This window comes from Channa argus, chromosome 10 (assembly GCF_033026475.1).
Source record: "Channa argus isolate prfri chromosome 10, Channa argus male v1.0, whole genome shotgun sequence".
Taxonomy (NCBI): domain Eukaryota; kingdom Metazoa; phylum Chordata; class Actinopteri; order Anabantiformes; family Channidae; genus Channa; species Channa argus.
Window position 1 is genome coordinate 16,799,181 of NC_090206.1, and position 19,472 is coordinate 16,818,652.

At 36.9% G+C, this 19,472-nt stretch overlaps 4 protein-coding genes across 9 annotated transcripts in view; 1 reads left to right on the forward strand and 3 right to left on the reverse strand.

Moving 5' to 3' along the window:
* Positions 1-89: 89 nt before the first annotated feature.
* stard14 (START domain containing 14) lies at positions 90-4,531 on the reverse strand. Its single transcript, XM_067518246.1, has 6 exons — positions 4,111-4,531; positions 3,836-3,983; positions 3,199-3,302; positions 2,945-3,062; positions 2,810-2,862; positions 90-1,473 (listed from the first exon to the last, which is right to left on the reverse strand). Exons 1-6 carry the CDS (start codon positions 4,285-4,287, stop codon positions 1,258-1,260), a joined length of 816 nt encoding a protein of 271 aa, XP_067374347.1. The 5' UTR covers positions 4,288-4,531; the 3' UTR covers positions 90-1,257.
* A 1,107-nt stretch (positions 4,532-5,638) lies between these two features.
* rab41 (RAB41, member RAS oncogene family) lies at positions 5,639-12,943 on the reverse strand. Of its 6 annotated transcripts, XR_010915359.1 has the most exons (9): positions 12,809-12,943; positions 11,670-11,728; positions 11,349-11,402; positions 10,405-10,510; positions 10,023-10,134; positions 9,512-9,605; positions 9,008-9,101; positions 8,060-8,126; positions 7,762-7,833 (listed from the first exon to the last, which is right to left on the reverse strand). XR_010915359.1 is itself a non-coding variant. In XM_067518254.1 (8 exons), the coding sequence occupies exons 1-8, from the start codon at positions 12,885-12,887 to the stop codon at positions 7,769-7,771; spliced, it is 636 nt and encodes a 211-aa protein (XP_067374355.1). In that variant the 5' UTR covers positions 12,888-12,943; the 3' UTR covers positions 5,639-7,768. The 6 variants fall into 6 exon arrangements, 5 of the variants coding, with proteins under 5 accessions (XP_067374355.1, XP_067374356.1, XP_067374357.1 ...); XM_067518254.1 differs by lacking the exon at positions 9,512-9,605 and having other exon boundaries at positions 5,639-7,833; XM_067518255.1 differs by lacking the exon at positions 9,008-9,101 and having other exon boundaries at positions 5,639-7,833.
* The window catches only part of inppl1b (inositol polyphosphate phosphatase-like 1b), a 32,622-nt gene continuing 26,066 nt past the window's right edge, over positions 12,917-19,472 (forward strand). The window contains exon 1 of the mRNA XM_067518251.1: positions 12,917-13,057. The gene's annotated coding sequence lies outside the window, so the exon portion shown is untranslated. The remainder of the gene's footprint in view (positions 13,058-19,472) is intronic.
* On the reverse strand, positions 16,521-19,028 carry arr3b (arrestin 3b, retinal (X-arrestin)). Its single transcript, XM_067519469.1, has 11 exons — positions 18,972-19,028; positions 18,749-18,809; positions 18,612-18,656; positions 18,339-18,526; positions 18,138-18,197; positions 17,987-18,063; positions 17,741-17,873; positions 17,573-17,657; positions 17,383-17,455; positions 16,730-16,867; positions 16,521-16,602 (listed from the first exon to the last, which is right to left on the reverse strand). Exons 1-11 carry the CDS (start codon positions 19,026-19,028, stop codon positions 16,521-16,523), a joined length of 999 nt encoding a protein of 332 aa, XP_067375570.1.

Here is a 19,472-nt window from a genome sequence, read left to right on the forward strand (position 1 = left end):
TCTGGTACAAGTCACTAAACTTGTTCCACTATGTATGTTGGTTTCTTTTGAAACTGTCCAGGGAAAAGGAATGCAGTCGGTGACAGTGATTACCAAAGTACATTAACCTTGAGGTTTTTTTATTTTATTTTTTTTAAGTCAAGACCAGGTAACATTCTTCACATATACAGTAATAGCTCAAGAAAAAAAAACACCCAAAGCTTCCATGTTCTTTTCTCCATAACTTCATGTGAGCTTACAGTAACCAAATAAATAAAGATGTGCATCACAGCCATTCCAATCCTTCACATAAAGATACACTGACAAAATGCAAACTTGTGATGTACATTTTAGATGAAGATACAATCAAAATACATTTTCATTCTCAGAGATCCTCCTGAGTACTGATGCAAGTCTGCAACTTAAGTAACAATTATACACATACACTTTGGTTGCACAGTATCTAAGTAAATACAATAAACCTTAAAATAGCCTCTTGTTTCCTATGTGGATGATGGAAATACTACATAGTTGCTTACAACATATGACCAAAATCAAATTAAATGTTTGGCAATGAAATCACATTTAAAAAACTAAACGATCAGTAGCAAATGTGGGGGCTGAAATAAATTTATCTTGAATTATGCCTTTGTATGTGTAAAAGAATTAATACTAGGAAAAAAATAGAATATGAAACATGTTATTACTGTAACTATAAATTAACAGTAAGTCACTATTTTAAGTGTGTCCTGTTTAGGCTTCAATAACTTTGATCTGAGGAAATCCGGAAAATCAAAACATGTCAGGAATAATTTATATTCACTGCTGACAAAAGCAAATCCTATCATTCTGTTACTTGTAAAAAGCAACTTGCGGAAAACTACATGTAATTTCCACTCATTAAAACAAAAAATATTCATGTGCGTTTTACATAGCTGCAGGTGTAAAAAGGCTCGACAGAAGATCTATTGTAAATGTAGTGCTGCAACTAGGCCACATTCAACACCAACACCTGTGCACTGTAGAAATTACACCTTGGCAGCAAACACTGGAAAGACATAAAATGAGGTGAACAGCAACTTGATCTGTGCTCATTTCCATCTGCTAAGACAGCTGTAAACACTTCATGCTCTTGCACATCCAAAAAGGGGCTCTGATTTGAACAAACTGGAGGATTAGAGAGACAGCACAGAGCTAGAGGTCTCAAGTCTTGTTGGGTTTATAAATAAATACATAGTTTATTCCCCAGTATCTCCCTCTTTGTCACCCTTCCTCCCATTACTTTGATGCAATGTAACTGCTGTCCTCGTCCATCTTTGAACGTTCATCCACATTTTCTAGAGAGTCTGCTCTCTGTATCGACAGTTCGGCCGGGTCCATCGTAGGCAGGGTGCTCTGCCAAGGGTATAACCAGGGCTTCATATTGGGGAAATTTTCTGTTTTCTGTTTCCACGCTGGATAGTTCTGTCCTGCCTGAAGTACACTCTTCATCACCTGAAGTGGACCAAGAGAGGACACAAATATGAGAAAGCTGCAAACTGACAATGACGAATATACCATACATTCATTCTGCCCTTAATTTTAACCCTTTAAATGCTTTAGATATTCAAGTATAAAAAGGATTTTACAAGGCACAAATACTTGACAACTAGATGTCGAACAAAATTTGCTTATAAAAACAACCGCTTTGGAAGTTTTAAACCACATAGTCAGAGGTATTACTTTGTGAGTAGGACACTATTTACTTACTGTTTCTGATTTTAAACTGATATACTCATTCTCTGCATGCGTACTGTATAAGAGGGTTTTATTACACTGATGGGCCAAAAACAAAAAAAAAAAAAGAAAGGAAAATCTATTGGAATGTCTTTAGCTTTGAGAGTGGCAGGCATTTTCAGTAGCATTTTTTTAATGAACCTATGCAATGCAATGCAATGTCACAATATTTATATTACTTCAGAGTTGCATTAAATTTTCAGTTTTGAGCTAAAATTTTTGCATACATAGAAACTTAAAAACAGAGTCAATTTAAGTTAATTTAGATTCTTTTTTAATAAAAAAAAACTTTACAATTAACAATTTAACTTAACAATTAATAATTTAATAAAATAATAATAAAATAATAAACAAATAATTTCCTGATTTTCTTACTATTGGCAAAATTATTATTTTGAACAATATGAAGAGATTTGTAGACTTACAGATTGGATGGTTAATTGATAAAGACAAACAAACAAAAAAACCAAAGAATTAACAGCAACCTAAAGCGATGCTTTAGGCCTTAACAAGTATCAAACTGCACTGATTATTTTTTTGTTACTGTTAAATTTTACAAGCATTTCTTTATGCCATTTCCCTATTAGTGGACTCCAGCCTGGTTCAAGTGGTGCCATCTTTTAAATTATGTATAACTTGTATTAAATGTTTTTATTTTCATTTCATTGAAGTGTTTAATACATGGCCAAAGTCAAGTTTACAGAATCTTATAGTCAACTCTCCAGATTTGAAACTCACACACAGATATTTATGTGTGTGCGTACTTCAGTCTGAATAGTTTCAATCTGCAGAGGATACGAAACCAGAAGGACCAGTTCTGCCAGGAGAGGGCAACAGCTCAAACTGAGATTGTCCTTTGTCAGCAGTCTTACCAGGACAGGCCCTTAGACTGAGTTGCTATGGTTACCATTATCCTTTAAGACACATGAAACCCTCACTCACTCCCTTACGTGCACAGACAAAGTGATCTATTTATATCCCTTTTAGCATCAACTAAAATTAAACCACTTCTGTAGCAAAGGTTTTGTGACAGTAGTTATGTGACATAACTTACCCGAGGAGCGAGAACTTGAGATACTTTGTTTACCACCCACTTTGGAAGATCACCTAGAGCAAAGACCGAGAATGGCTTTTAGAAAGAGCTCTAAAAACTTGAATAGATGGATGCAATTGTTGATCATCACCTTACCTTTGGGGTCGGCTTGTGAAAGGTAGACAAAAATACAGCTTTTTGGTCCGGTGGGCTTGATAAAATAGCCCGTGAGGAAAGAAATTGCCCTCACACGGTCACTGCGAGGAGGGTATTTCTACAATTGAATAAAAACAGAAGGTATGGTCAATGCACAAAAAACTTAAGATTGTCTGTGTCATAAAGACACAGACATGGTATGTTTAAAAACATAGTTGCTATGTGCCTAGAAGTGTGTGGAAGAGCGGGCGTACCGGATGTTTGACAGAGAAGTTAATGATACTGTACTCGTTATCAATCACTTGCCACGATCGCAGTGTCACCAGGTCTCTGTTCTTTATTGGCTTTGGACAAAGCCCTGCAGGTAAAAAAAAAAAAAAGTGTTCTAAGTGATTATGTGGTGCTTGACATCATTCATCCATTCAGTTTTTTTCACAGTCACAACCTTTGACGCAGCATTTGCATCCCTGTTATGACAATAAATATTTTGGTGCAACAAGAGTCTCTTCATACCCTTCATACCTGAGTTTTGAGCAGTTTATGTAAAGACCAACATAAGTTACAGATGCCAATAAGTCTAAAACATTTCAAATCAACACACATGCACTAACTGATATGCTTACTGATAAATAATTATGTTGTTTATGCCACTATAACTCTAACTCAAGGTTGGTTTTACTCTTTGGTCAATATTCATTGTTCAATTAGATCATTAGGCTCCTAAAGAAATATGACCATTTAACCATACAGTGTTGTATAAAGGTGCCTATTGAACAGCCCAAACAGTGAAACTGAGAAAGACCCACACTAACTAGGTTTTTGGTGGGCCACCTCCTCTGAAGCGATGACTACTACAGTGTGATAAGAGTCAGCAGCTACAGGAGTCCTTACATGAGTAGTATCCCACATCAGCATTATCAGAGAGCCGGGCAATGTCAAAACTCTCCAGCATAGCAGGGTCCCACGTCTTACGGTAGGTTCCGTCATGCAGGACGTCGTACATTGTAGCAGCTGATACGTCATTAGTTACAATTTTACACTGAAACACACAGAGTAGGAACAGGGCGAAGTCAAGTTCACTGTTGATTACGCAAGGACATGCACGTCCCACTGAGTTGTTTCTAAATATTGCATAAAGTAAAACACAAAAGTGAGATTAAACATACCTTGATCTTGTGGGTTTTGGGTACGTTGTTTCCTTTAACTTTATTTGCTGGAAGCTGTTCGACCCATACTTGCATCCCACTGTCGTCATATTTTTTGTAATAATTATCCATTGATAAACACTGATTCTTGAAGTCAGCAAACATCGCCTGGTCAGGTAAAATACTTGTAACAGACATCTTGGAGTAGTTTTTGGAGAGTTTTTAAAATGTCTCTTTTCTTCTTCTTCTTCTTCTTCTTCAAAAAAAGAATAATTTAAAAAAAACCCACAAAAAATATGGCAGACAAAGCAGCCTGTTAGGTAAAGCGTGTGTCTATGACTCGTACGAGTTTAAGTCAAATTGTGTTGGGTGCCTCTGGCGACACGAATATATGCGACCTGATCATTAATCAAGTCGAGCAGCATTTTTCTGTTGGATTCCTCAGCCATTCCTTCAATCGCCTCGCCCACTGACGTCACAGCACTTCCGCAGTTCAGGTGTGCTGGGAAGGTGTGTCAAGAAAAAAAAAAAGTCCCACCTTCACAGAAGACACTAGAACTTTACTGGAGAAGTTGCCAGTATCATACCGCCGAAGGTCGAAACTGATACCAGTGGATGTAAGGAGTTCAGAATAAGAACACTGTTGTGCTGGTTTATTGTCTGGACACTGTGGGGTGCCCAGAGGAGTGGGTAGGTGCGAATTGCTCAGTGCTGATGAATCCAGAGTATCATCACGACTTAAAATGTTAAACAACAAAAATAAACTATGATTGAAATGATACAATTGTAGGCTTCCTAGACCGGGCCTTTTACTCTTCTTAAGAAAAGTTCTTCCTAAACCTTATGTTCAGTTACTTACTTACTCAGTTCGTAGCCACTAAATAATCCTTATTAAAGAGAAGTAGAATTTTTATACAAATGCCCAACTTTGGTAAAAAAAGAATATATATATATATATATATATATAAATATATATATATATATATATATATATATATATATATATATATATATATATATATATATATATATATATATATATATATATAAAACCTAGTAATTCTACATAACACTTTTTATATTCCTGCCATTTCAATATTTGTGAGGAACTGTAGTGATGGGAATTCAGATCAAGCATCAGCTATCTATTTTAAAACCAAGATGTAACATTCAAACATTCCTTTGAAACAGTAAGAACCAGATGAAGAGGGTGTTTCTATAACACATACACAGAAAGATTGTATTCAAGTACAGTAGGTCATGTTAACTTTGAAAAGAACCAGAGGGGAACTCAGGTCAGCTGTTGTAAATAGCCATATACTGTGTGTTTAATGCTGGAAAAAGATTCCTGAAACTCCAGGTGATAACATACTTTCCATTTTCCATCACATGCTTTCTGTAGCTTTTGGCCAAAGATTTACATTAATAGTGTAGCAACGTGTGCGAAATTCAACCTCACCCTCCTGTTGTAACACTTCATGCCTGTGATGTATTATCTAATGATTGGTTTCAGTGTACCATGGTGACAAATGACACACACACCAACATATAACAGGTTTCCCACCTTTAATCCAGGTGCTTTGTCTTTAACTGTGTTGAGGCACAGCACATATGAATGTACGTTCAGTGTTTGACATGGCAGAATTTTTAATGTAGGTTAAGACTGATTACATCAAATCTTTGATTTTTACAGCAGTGCTTTATAAAGGAAAATGGATTAGAGAAAGAAACATTTTGGTGAAATATCTTTATTTTATTCCATGTAATAGACCTACACTTGTGTTTCATTAGCTCTCCTTTTTATACATCAGATAGTAATAGTACATTATTGACACAATTTCTGCTAAACACGGGTAGACATCATAATTCAAATGGACAGACACAATTCAGAATAGCACAAAGCCGAGTATTTAGTTAGTGACAAGTAAGAGAAGAGCTGCTCACGTTAAAATGGTTGATGTATTTATATTTAAAAGTTTCAAATCCATTTTGTGTCGACATTTCAAAACAAGCTACAGCAAGTGACCATTGTCTTTTGTTGTGCTATTGCTAGTTAGTTAGTTTGTTTTCCACTGTGTGTATGTGTGCGTCTGGAGAAAACAGTGCAGCCTTTACCTGTGACTGACAACCAAGCTACCCACTACACACGCTGAAAAAAGTTATTTCTTGCAATGTGACAGAAAAAGAAAAAAACATCAAAAGGCTTCAATGTTGCCTTTAGGTAGAGTTCTACCAGACACGCAAACAATAAATAAAGACTCTGAACATGCGTGTCAGCATCGGTACTTTTGGTCAAGCGTACAATGTTATCTCTACATCCAAGTTAAAAAATAAATAAAAACATAAAACCAACAGTCCTACACAGGCAATAGCAATACAGCAAAAGGATACTGCAACTAACTTCTCTGCACAATTTTACAGCAAGGGTGTTAGTAAGCGTTAGCTGTATCTGAGGCCAAACTACCAGCTCTACAAAACAACTAGTGAAGCCATGGACCAGTCAGCAGGCTTCTTCTATATATTTTACAATATTGTGGCTTGGTTCAGTGCACATCGGTGAACAAACAAGCAAGGCATCTGTGTTCTTATCCATATAAATCCTGCATGTTGAGCATGCTGCATGTTCTTGCAATAGTGTAATCAACACAACATAAATGATCTAAGATGGTGGGTAAGTCATAGCGACCAAAGTGACAACTTTCCAACAGTGTGGAAAAACTAAACACTTTTTTTATATTGATACCCCCTAATGTATCAAATAACTGAAAACTCCTCCTCAGACATTTTAGTATGCGTGCAGCTATAACAACAACGGAAGCTAAAACAACAATGGAAAGACAGCTGCTATACTTTCAATGCAGACAATCAAGTTAATATCTATTTTCAAATTACTTTGGATGGCTTCTGTTTGATTAAAATGTATATCATACTTTTTTTACACATCCTCTTACAGCACTGTTTTAAATATGGTCTTAGATTGTGTACATTTGGCCTAAAGAACTGTTGTGTTTGGCAGTTAAATCCTACAAATGTGGTATTATTTAGACCTTATTAATGTTTCATTGACTTTTTACAATGAAAAGGGTTAATTTGAGTTTAATGTGGTAATATGATGGTAAGCAATGATGTAATTTCACTGGTAACATCCTGCCAGTACTTCCTCAAAATAAGACAAAGTCAAGAAATAATCAGTTATCTGAGAGACAGTCTTAGGCAAACTCCCCATTTAAAATAATAAAAAAAAAAAAACAGGCTGATAACTCAACCTTACGGAGTCATTTATATAGTCCCAAGCAATTTTACTTTACAACAATGACAAGAGTAACAGCACCAAACTGTGCAATAACTCAAGAGCAGTTAGCTATGTCAGTCTGTAATCGTATATAATGCCATGCAACTGGATGAAAGATCGAACAAATCATTTAACTTATTCCTTGTTTTAAATATTTACTTTGAAACCATTTTTTCCAGATAATCTGTTTCAATACAGTAATGCACATCCACATGGTTACTCTGAAAAGTCACTGAGTTGGAAAGGAAAAAGAAAAGAAAAAAACAAAAGAAAAAAGAAAAGCACAGGTCCTCTGTCCCAATGGCAGTTTGCCAGGGCCAGAGAGAGTGGCCACTGAGAGACAAGCTGTTGGTGGGGAGTAGACAGGCTGGGTGGGGGTGAGGTGTACTAGCATGAGCAGCTGCTCTCGGTGACCGTCATCTCTGGCTGTTTCTCCAGTTTGATGTCGATCACTAAGTGGACTTGGTTAAGAAACATCACAGATAAATAAGCAAAGCGTACTTCACTATTTTCTGCAGTGCTACCTGGCTGTAATTAAAACAATGAACATGAACAAAAAAAATTAATTATTCAACTAATGAAAATTAAATAATTACAATAAGGAATCCATGCCAGTAAAAATAAGAAAACTAATAATATTATGACGGTTTCTGCTAAAAGCAACATTAAAAAGGATACTGTCCTCTTTGCTTTTCTCTGGTGTGCTATCCATCCCTGGCAATGCCGCAGCAACACGACGGAACAGCTATAATACAAAGTGAAAAGAATTTAAAAAACATGAGGCCTTTCCAGAATGGAATATAAACTAAAATGCTTTCAAATAGGAACGGATGATATGAATGAACTCAATTACAGTATTAAGAATTACACTATTACTATTGTGATATCCTATTTGTTTCTAGAAATGTAACATTAAGACTGGTTCTAAAAAAATACCTTGCTGGAAATGTTGAAGTAAAAAAACTCTCGTACTTGGTCACACTAATGGGAAAAAAGGTTCTCCAATATGGAGATAATACAGTCCTGTCATCGGTTTATGACATCCACAAGGATAGAATATAACTAAGACATTATAAAGACAGCATCCTGGGTATAAATTTTCTTTTTATAAATATCTTTAATGTTTTTTAATTTTGTAGTGTAAACTCTGTATTATCATATCACCCAGCCCTACTGTGAAATGGGCTACATATAGTAGTGACAGTGATTAAGTTAAAACTACTCACTTCTAAGTAATATCTTTCACTGAGCAACAGGCCAACACTAAAAACTGTTAAAGTGGTAATATATAATGTCATTATAATTGCTGACTGAGAAAAGAGCATGAAAGTGAAGGTAGTCACCTTAGATCCCGCCACAAAGCAAATCCACTATATTCACAGGAGATTTTTGAGAACTGCATACATTTTAGAAATTAAGAGAAGATGTGGCAGTAAACCTCTGCTGAACAAGTGAATTGAAAGAGAAACATCTACACGCAAAGCATGTGGGGGGAGCAAAACAGATACAATTTGTACTGAGACTGCTAGGACGTGTCATGATGAGTCAAGAGAGGGGGAAAAGAGGTGAGAGATATTTAGTTTGAGGGCAGAATGAGCTCAACTACCCAGAGAGCAGAATCTCTACCTGTTTGACATTGTAGCCAGTCTTTGCGCTGGTTTCAATGAACATGACATTCAGTTCCTTAGCTCTCTGCTCGCCCTCCTCCGTGGTGATCTGTCTGCTCAGGTAAAGCAGAAGGTGGAGTAGATGGACGAACAGGCAGATATGGAAAGAAACATTGCAAAAGTGGACAGGCCAAAAGGAGAGTGAAGTGATGAAGAGAGAAACAAAGAGAGCTTAACTCAGATTCTTTTCTTTTTTAAAAAGAGAGAGTGGTTAGTTTAGTTATATCACAGGCAGACAGAGGGGAGGATAAAGAGAGAGAGAGAGCTTCTATGCTGAGTAAAGATGAAGCTGCAGTAAACTGACTTTAGAGGTCAGTCTTTCATTCAGCAGCCATACTCTGAATGATATAGTGAATACATGGAGGAATTGTCTGAAGTGTGCTGCCTGACCTATAGGACATGACCTGTGCTGGAAACATCTGGATGTCAGTTTTACACCTGCTGTTAGCTGCTGGACACCAACCTGTTTGACGTTATAGCCAGCCTTGGCACTGGTCTCTATGTACATCACATTGAGCTCACGAGCTTTCCTCTCTGCCGCCTCAACAGAAACTTGCCTGCCATGGACCCAGGAAGGGAGGGGGAGGGAATGGTGTGCAGTGTGGTGTTGAGGGACACACACAGAAAATAAATAAATAAATCAAAATGACATGGAGAAAACAGACCAGGAAAGGAAAAAAAAAGTAAAGCAAAGACCAAGCGGAACAGAAATATGATCAAATCATAGTAACTAAAATACATAAATAAAAGCACTTAAATAACTAATAAAAAAGCAAAATGCCAAGAAATTGGATGAGATACATTGAATGGAAGAAATCTGGGATTCCTGGGTTTGGAAGGGTTTATATGCATAATACCTAACGATAACCGTGTATTTACTGTAGTATAAACATAAAATTATATTCAATTCATCAAATCATTGTACACAGAAAAAGAAATTCAGAATCATTCACACATCTTACACAACCATATACCTTTTATCTGCCAAGTCTGTTTTGTTTCCAACAAGCATGATAATAACATCACTTCCTCTCTCTGTTCTAACATCGTCAATCCACTTTGATGTTTGCTGGAACGAATTAAGATCTGTGAATGAAAGAGACAATTTTACTGTACACATCGGCCATGAGTAGCCCTAAATGACAAAATATTATGTATATTAACTACAGTTGTGCACAATCAGGTATTACGCCTCATCTTATGTAAGAAATGTTTTTAGAGCAGTTAGTAAGCAAAGGTATACAGAAGGGAAATATACTTAAAAAGGCTTTGAAGGATATTAAAAGAAATACATAAAGTTGCAACTATGCAAGTTAGCTTCTTTCTAATAAAGGCTATAGTACAGCCCTGACTCACTGGTGATGTCATAAACAACCACAGCAATGGTAGAGTCACGGATGTAGCTGGGAATTAGGCTACGAAAACGCTCCTGTCCGGCAGTGTCCCAAAGCTGGAGCCGGACCTGAGGATTGGAATGGTAAAGAAGAAAAGGACGAGGAGGTGAAGATAAAGGGGTAAAGCAGAACAAGAGAATGATAAGAAGGAAAAGAATTGTAAGCCAAGCAGAAAAGAGGCCTTTAATGGAGGAATGGGGAGTGCTGTTCAAATGTCGCAGGGTCAGAGGTGACTTGTGTTATGCAAATAAGGGTCTGTTCATTGATTTTATTATGTTGCTTATTTGCTCATGAGGCGACATCTGAAGACATTTTCTGCTATTCCTTCCCTCTACCTCATTTGTAACAGCATTGAGGAAGCAAAGACCCCCCTGGACACTGCTGAAGAACTGAGTTTGTGACATCGTGCCTCGTCAATTTGTCCAGTAGGGTTTGCAAGGCTAGTAACTGCTCTTTAATGCCCTTGCAAACATTAAGAGAAGGACAAGGAGGTGAGGCAAGGTCAAGATACCTACTGGCTATGTCATAAACCACCACAGCAGCAGCTGAGTCGCGGATGTAACTGGGGATGAGGCTGCGGAAACGTTCCTGTCCAGCTGTATCCCAGAGCTGCAGCCGAATCTGTGCCCAGCCATGAAATCATATAGGAAATGGGAAAGGGGGGCATTTCATGACCCAGCCAAGAGATGGAAGGACAACACAAGTTTGAAATAATGATGGGAACTAAAAACATGATCACATTTAACAAAATGAATAGTGAACTATAACATAATGCAACAGCACATCGTAAATGAGGGAAATAAATGGTGGCAACTACAGAAAAAGCAGATGCAGGATTTAGGCTTTTCTAGCAGTTTTACAACTACATCAATAAAAAGGATGAGAATTACAGTATAAAAAGCTTACCGTTCGATCTTCTAGGTACATGGTTTTTGACAAAAAGTCAATGCCTATTGTTGCCTGTAAGATAATCACTGCATTAGAATAATGTTAGGTCCAGGAATATTAGCATTCACTTATTTCCATGCTTATAATTCAATATTAAACTAAATAAAAAGGATGTGGAATTACAAAATCACGGAAAGGCCACAATTAACTTTATAATTACATGTGTGTTTACAAGCCATAGCATCCTATGAAAAAGGTCTTTTGCAATACATCTTCTATAATTAATGTTTGCACACTAATTCCATGTCAAATTGTGATAAACGTATACTGTAATAATACCTGATAAGTGTTGTCAAAACTGTCATACATAAACCTGGTGATGAGTGAAGTCTTCCCAACTGTACAAAAACATAAACATGAAAGAAGTTTTAGCCCTGTCAACTGAAGGCCATATTTTACAAGGCGAAAAAAGAAACAGCAATGTTAAAAAGAAATGCCCAGTAATTCTAATTTTGAATAAGAGGAAGTCAGTTACATCACTCAGTAAATTGGTATTGTCACTGATACACCATGTACTGCTGAGCCCACACGCTGAGCTGGCAATATGGGTGGAGCCATAAAACGTGGAAAATAAAAATGGCCTAGCTGCGTAAATTTCTTCGTGATGAGAATCTGTCAGTGCCACCTTAGACAGTCGTGAATAAATACAATCATCTACATACTATGTCAGTATCGGTCCCTGTAAGATAACATAACCCGGTCGGGGAAAAAGGCCGACGTGGCTCTTTAAGATGCTGCCGCAGGAAGCTAGATGCTAGTGAGTTAAAAAGGGCTACGTTACACTAAAATGAATAAACTTACTTTTAAACTCGTCTTTAAAAGATTCCGCACAAAGTTGACAGCTAATACGTTAACGATTTAAATATTTCGGTAAGAAACGCAGAATTCAACCGACCGCCAGCGTCCCTGCTAGTGTGTTTCATCTTAGCGTTCACTCGGCTAGCTGCTCGCTAACGGCTAACTATTCTTAGCTGCAGTTGCGCTAGCGAGATGCGGATGCATCACAAACATGGACATAGAGTTTAAAAAATAAAAAACCTGGCTTCTCTCATAATCTAACAAAAAGCAATACGTAGACAGCTATAAACCTCAAATATACGAGGAAGTGAATATTATTTGTCGTCGATAAAGAGCGAAGATGTTAGCTAACTATGCAATGACATCATCGCAACTGAGAAAAACGTTATGTTTAGCATATTTGTCTTCTTGCTCTCTGCGACACTCCGTATCCGCACTAAAATATTAACTTTCCACTTTGTGTCATCGACAGCGGTTAAAGTCAGGCGACTACCTTTGCCTTTCCCATGCTACCCAATGGCGAGCTAACTACCACTAGCTAATCTTAGCCACTTCTTCAAACCTATCCCCCACATCCCATCAAATTAACACTTGGTTCAAGTACATCGTCCCCATCTTACCACTCTGTTCACCCAGAAAGACGAGCTTGAACTTTCGTAGAGGGTTGCCAAACTCTCCGCCGCCGGTCGTGGTTGACATTTTGTGAAAAAATGAATCCGCTGATTTGGCTATGGATGTGATGTCGAGACTGGACAAGAGCAAGCAGCTAATGCATCCTTCTCTATCCAGCGCTATTGTTTTCTTGGACCTACACAAGTGAAATAGCGCAACCAAGAGGCTGCTGTTAAGACAGACTATAAACTGCAAAGGTAATGTAAATACATTTGTATATTTTCATCAGAACATATTGCTTTTCCTCTCTTGTATATGACTTTCACCAAAGATAGCTGACAAAGTGTGTTTGGTGCCTGGTTTGAAAGAGCAAAAATGAAAAAGTCGGTTTTGTATGAGAGTTACAGTTATGGGATAAGTGAGCCTTGAATCGGTTAATAAAACTATTACTTACACACACACACACACACAAACAAACTGGGGTTCTTTTGATGCTCCGGCCATTATTTTAGCAGTTCCTAGAACTGCACTCTTCGGGACAGAGATTTCATATGTTGTTCCTGGAATCTGCTCTCCCAAACTTTTCCACATCTTTTTTAACTCTTCTTCTCATCCCTTGGTATTTCTGCAGCTCCTCGTTCTCCTACTTCCTGATGTTGCTATTCCTTCAGATTGCTACATGTATTACTATGGCCTTCTTCTTCTTTTCCATGACCACTATGTCTGGTTGGTTTGCCTGTATCTGAAAGTCCCACAGGATCTTAGCTTGGCCATTCTCAACCACCTTTGTGGTGTATCTCATTTTGACTTTAGGACTTATAGCTTTCTGTACACTTTGTCAGCCACTTGGTTATGGAATTCCATGTATGCCCTGCCTGCTAGAATCTTGCACCCTGTGCTGGATTGTCTTGGTGGCATCTTTGCACAGCCTGCACCTGGAGTCCTGACTGGTAGGGTAGACCGGCTTCTATAGATTTTGTACTTAGAGCCTGTTCCTTTACTGCTATGAATAGTGCCTCTGTGCTGTCTTTCAGTCCAGCTTTGTCCAGCCACTGGTAGGATTTTTCCATATCAGCCACTTCTTCTGTGTGACGGTGGTACATACTGTGCAGGAGTTTGTCTTTCCATGCTGCCTGAGTTATTCGCTAAGCACGTCATCACTTGGGGCCATCTTCCTTATGTATTCATGGATCTTTGTTCTTTCATCCTGGATAGTGGCTCTGACGCAAACTAATCCTCAGCCTCCTTCCTTTCAATTAGTGTAAATTCTCAGGATGCTGGATTTTGAGTTAAACCTTCTATGCATTATAAGGAGTGTCCTTGTCTTGATGTCAGTGGCCCCTATCTCTTCTTTTAGTCAGCTTATTATACCAGTGGGGTACCTGATGACCAGCATGACGTAGGTGTTATTTGCCTGCACTTTGTTCTTGTATATCAATCATAGGGGTTTTTGTTTATTTCCTTCACTCCACTAAAGTGTAGATTACTGGCTTTTCAAAACATCTCACGACTCTAATGACATATCAGAAGTCTTAAAATTAGGATTACTAATCCTAAATTTTTATAATACAAAAAGACAAATGCATATTTTCTATATTGTGGGACAGTTCCCTTGACAAAAAACGTAAGATATATGTTAATAAACATTCAGAGAGATGTCACAGAGGTTATGCTCTTTTTCAGTGCTATAGCTTTTGCTTTAATGCATGATAAAAATGTCTATGTAGAGAAGGAAAAAAGAACAATAATTCAGTGGCACTTTGTGTCCTTTCTGTGTTTTCTGTCAAGGAGGCAATCTTCCTGTTTTCGATGTCTCATCCTTCTATTGGGTCAATCGTGAGGCCTGCCCTGTTGGAATGAAAGAGTTAATGTGATTCCGCATAATAGCAAAGTAACTCACGGAATGCATTTCTTCTTATTTTATATAGAGCCATGCATAAAACAGCCAACATGAAACTCAATATTTCTAACATATAAATATGAATAATATGTGCTGTATATTTAAAAAGTATCATTGTGTCATGAAGTACATTTAATATAGTAGTGATTAGACTTGATATGTATGGAAAGAGCATGCGTTGAAACCCTTGAAGAAGGGAACACTGTAAAATGTATTGAACTCTTGTCGACCTCATCTGAAGCAAAAATAACTTTGATCCATACTACACGGGAATGCACAGGAAATATATCAGCTTAACATGCTAAAAATTCACAGCAACATTCCGATACACACTGACTTACACTTCTGCTCAGTGTACAGCAGTGGATTGCATGGATAAAAGGAAAGAACATGGCATAAAACAAGTTAAGCACATCGGTTATTGTAGACTAAATTTAGGGATTTGTGGTGTATGTTGGCTAGCTCTAGAGGTATTAAAATGACAATTACATGCAAACAGTTACCTGTGGGAATTCGGGACATCAGGGTCAATGGAAGCTCCACAGTTACATTGCTTTAAGAAAAATATTTTAAAAATTTACAGAATAGTAATTTACATGCATTTACAATGCCAATTCAAAAAAAGTTGGGACGATTTATAAAACATAAATAACAACAGAATGAAATTATTTGCAAAACTCGCCAACCCATATTTTATTCACAATAGAAAACAAACAACATATTAAATTTGAAAACTGAGATATTTTACTTTTTAATGGAAAATATTAGCTAATTTGAGGGCATCAAAACATCTCAGAAAAAAACTAAAGACTGGAAAATTAATAGCTGCAAATAAAAAACAAACACACGAGCATTTGACAGCTGATTAGGTTATTTTAGAGAGACAGAGCCTCACAAATTTAAAGATGGGCAGAGGTTCACCAATCTGCGACAAATTCCACCTATAAATTGTTTAACAATTTCAGATAAATGTTCCTCAACATAACATTGCAAAGCCTTTGTAGATCCCATCATCTACAGTATATTGTATCATCAAGATTCAGAGAATCAGGAGAAATTTTCATGCGCAAGGGACAAGGCTCAAGGTCAAAACTGGATTCATGTGAGCTTCAGGACCTTAGGCAGCACTGCATTAAAAACAGGCATGATTCTCTACTGGACATCAGTACATGGGTTTAGGAGGGCTTCCATAAATCACTGTCTGTGAACACAGTTCACTGTGCACTGCTTGCAGTCCAGAACTTTCACCAATAAAAAACATTTCGTGCATCATCAAATGAATAATCTGGCAACAAAGGCCCAGGCCTGTTGAGCAGCTAGAATCCTGCATCAGACAAGAATGGGACAACATTCCTCCCCTTAAACCTAAATCTCCAGCAACTGATCTCCTCACTTCCTAGATGTTTACAGACAGTTGTTAAGAAGAGGGGAGGCTTCACAATGGTAAACATCTCCCTATTCTAACTTATTTTGAGATGTGTTGATGCCATCAAATTCAAAATGAGCTAATATTTCAATAAAATGGTAAAATTTCTCAGTTTCAACATCTGATATGTTGTTTATTTTCTATTGTGATTAAAATATGGGTTGATGAGATTTCCAAATGATTGCATTATGATTTTATTTACATTTTACAAATCATCTAAAAAAATTTTTAATGTGGGTTGTATATTTAAATAACATATGTTTGCAAATGAGAAACAATGTTTACCAATATTTACCACCCAGTAGGCTTTGGTGAGAAAGAAAAAATACATGAATCATCCAATTTGACACAGAGTGTAAGGTATCATAAGTGAATCATTTTGTCCAGTTAAGTCTTACCCTCCACCACACACCATTAGATTGACTTTGATTTTGTAGGAGACAAGGATTCCCTGCATCTCCTTATCCCTTTGAGTCCTGTGGGGAGGCAAAAACAATTTACCTTTGTTTATTTGGTCTTAACTGTGATATGTGGTTCACACAGTGCACAAGTGTATCATAACCACTTACTAAGAAGCTGAAAATGCAGATGAGACTCACTTACAGGGTAGTGGATGCTAGGTGGGTTTCCTCATCTTTTAGACATCCATCCACTGCAAGACCTAGCTTATCTTTGTTGTTGGACAGCAAGGGGATTATGTTAAAGGACTTTTCAAATGTAGATTTTCCATTTATTGTCTCTCTGCGGGAGCAGTGAAATACAGAAATTTAAAAAAAGTTTAGAAAATAGTTAAAATTTTGTTACAAAATAAGTTTCACTTAAATGGCATGTACTATACTATTCTTCAATCCACACTTTAAATGTAAAATTAAATTAAAAAACAACAGAACATTTACATAGCAGAAATTGCACCTAAATTGCATTTATTAAGTCTCATTCAATTAAACACACACACACACACACACACACACACACACACCCACACACACACACACACACACACTGCACTTTAAGTACATAAGTAATTGTGTTGGAAATGCCACACACTGCACCTGCGCCTACCCTCTGTAGGCCATTTTTACATTGGCCATAGTTATTATTTCCCTTGTATCTTATTTGTAATTTTCATATTGTTTGTATTGTTGCTCTTTCAACGTGTCCTTGAGAGCAACAAATAACTGAAGCAATTTCCTTGTATGTTTTAGCGTACTTGGCCGATAAATCTTATTCTAATTCTGATAAATTTAAAGGCTTACCCAAACTCCAGAAAGAAGACTGTCTTGGTGTATGTGTCAGATGAGTAGAGAACTACATTTGTAAGCTGCTCAACTAAGAAGAAAAATAGCTGTGGTACAGTTAATAATTCAAATATATGTATACATAAACATTTGTAATTACTTGTCTTTCTTCTCTTCTAAGTAACATGAAGCTTTGCTTGCCACTCACCATAGACTTGGATTTTCTTTATAACCTTAGTAGTTTCATTTATGATTTTCACGTTGACAATGATTGAATCTCCGTGGTAATAAATCTAATGACAAGAATGGTTTTTGTTTTGAATATTTTAGCAACAATAGTATATAGGAAAAATACATTTGTAGACTTCCGTCTAACCTCTTTTTCAAGGCAGGCCTCCAAGTGAAGTGGTTTGTCAGTCATCATGAACTGCTTGAATATATGAACCTTGGATCTGGGTTTGCCAGCTGGTACAAATTGTATTTTACGAATCATCAGATGACAAATGTCCCTAAGAGCAGTAAAAAGATGGATAGAGAGTTTGTCAGCACTGTATGTTCCTTGTTTTGCTACCATTTAAGGATGAAGTACAAAACTGTATGGTTTGAATGTAAGTATACATACTTCTTGTCAATTACTTCATCTGCACTGACAGCTGCATTGGCAATGTATCCTCTAACCTCAAACTTCACACAGCAAGCCTTTGAAAGAAAGGCCTAAATATATTATTATAAACCATTTAACATAGTGAATAAAATGTATAGAAAAATAGTACCTTGCCAGTCCCAGTTCGCCCGGGATGTAACGTGACTGAGCATGGGAGATTTGTTGGCATCTAAAATAGGTTGAAACAAGGCACATTAATGAAAAGGTGAAGCTGAAACAATGATTTGTGATTGATTAATAGAACATTAGACACTCATTAGAGATGAGTGTTTATATATATTATATGTAGTCTGAGGTTGTGCTTCCTTACCTGGAAAGAAAAGGGATACCCTTGCTCTCCAACTATCTTCAAGAAAGATTCTAGCATTGGTGAGTTAGTTGCCAGTTCACCTGTAGATGGATACACTTGAATGCGTTGTATCCAGATGTCTCTTGTCAAAGACAGGCCAATTACGTCATCACTTCCATATTGGAAGATACACGCAAGTTGGACAAATACTGTAGTGGAAAATGAAATAGTCTGTGTTGGGTACATTTAAGTCTTATCATTTTTATCAGTCACAGTATATATGAAAAAAAGTACCCTTTCTGCCTTTAAGACCCAAAGGATCTATTTCAATTACCCCATCTACAAATGAGAGGAATCAACAGCATTAGATTTCACAGAAATGGACATATATATATGCACTTAGGAAGTAAAGTAGACATTGTGTCACACACCAACTACTTCCACTGAATCCACATAGTCCACAAAGTCTCTCTTCCCCAAATACAGGCTAATCTGAAAGAAATACAGAAAAGTAGAAGGAAAATAAGTTATTCCTCTGCCAAGGTTAAGAGATCTGAAGGTTATTTTTGAGATTTGGAAGAGCTACATACAAATAGCACCCCCCTCTGTGCCCAATGGCTATCCTATAATGACTATATTATAAAGACCACTTACATGTCCACTGCCACTAGTTTTCTTAAAAACCCTGAACAGAGAGACACAGTAGATCATAATGTCATACTTTTTGGAAACACCAATTTATATATTCGAGAGAGTAAACTTAGGGAAAAGGATGGTAAATATGTCTTACTAAAATAAAAAAATTTTAATCAATATCCCCAAGCATTGTACTATAGTGTTTTTTTTTCTTAATATAGCTATAGGTATATAATTCTTGTGCATAATCCATTTGCTCTTTACCTATGGACATTAAATAACAAGTGATTCTTGGTGTGTGCCAAGTAATCCTGTTAAAATGTTTGCTTTTTCCTGTAAACCCTTTTCCAGATCATATGCACATAATATCAATCAGGAGTTATACTTCTATCGGATGAACAAGATGTTAAAGGAGTTGTAGGATCTGTACATGCCTCTTCCAAAATATTAGGTTGTTACATTTAAGCTACTCTGCATGTTTCTCAGGAAGGAATTCTGATTTTGACTCCTTCATTATTC

What these genes read in the sequence shown, in the direction of transcription:
- stard14 (XM_067518246.1), bottom strand. Translation starts at nt 4,287, where the DNA reads ATGTCTGTTACAAGTATTTTACCTGACCAGGCGATGTTTGCTGACTTC. An exon ending in CCAAAACCCACAAGATCAAG is followed by an intron (nt 3,984 to 4,110) that starts GTATGTTTAATC and finishes TGTGTGTTTCAG; the next exon opens with TGTAAAATTGTAACTAATGA. An exon ending in TGATGTGGGATACTACTCAT is followed by an intron (nt 3,303 to 3,835) that starts GTAAGGACTCCT and finishes TTTTACCTGCAG; the next exon opens with GGCTTTGTCCAAAGCCAATA.
- rab41 (XM_067518254.1), bottom strand. Translation starts at nt 12,887, where the DNA reads ATGTCAACCACGACCGGCGGCGGAGAGTTTGGCAACCCTCTACGAAAG. An exon ending in CTTTCTGGGTGAACAGAGTG is followed by an intron (nt 11,729 to 12,808) that starts GTAAGATGGGGA and finishes GTTTTTGTACAG; the next exon opens with TTGGGAAGACTTCACTCATC. An exon ending in ACAGACTTGGCAGATAAAAG is followed by an intron (nt 9,102 to 10,022) that starts GTATATGGTTGT and finishes TTACCTGAGCAG; the next exon opens with ACAGATCACCACGGAGGAGG.
- arr3b (XM_067519469.1), bottom strand. Translation starts at nt 19,028, where the DNA reads ATGATCTACTGTGTCTCTCTGTTCAGGGTTTTTAAGAAAACTAGTGGC. An exon ending in GGATTCAGTGGAAGTAGTTG is followed by an intron (nt 18,657 to 18,748) that starts GTGTGTGACACA and finishes TCTCATTTGTAG; the next exon opens with ATGGGGTAATTGAAATAGAT. An exon ending in GATGAAGTAATTGACAAGAA is followed by an intron (nt 17,874 to 17,986) that starts GTATGTATACTT and finishes TACTGCTCTTAG; the next exon opens with GGACATTTGTCATCTGATGA.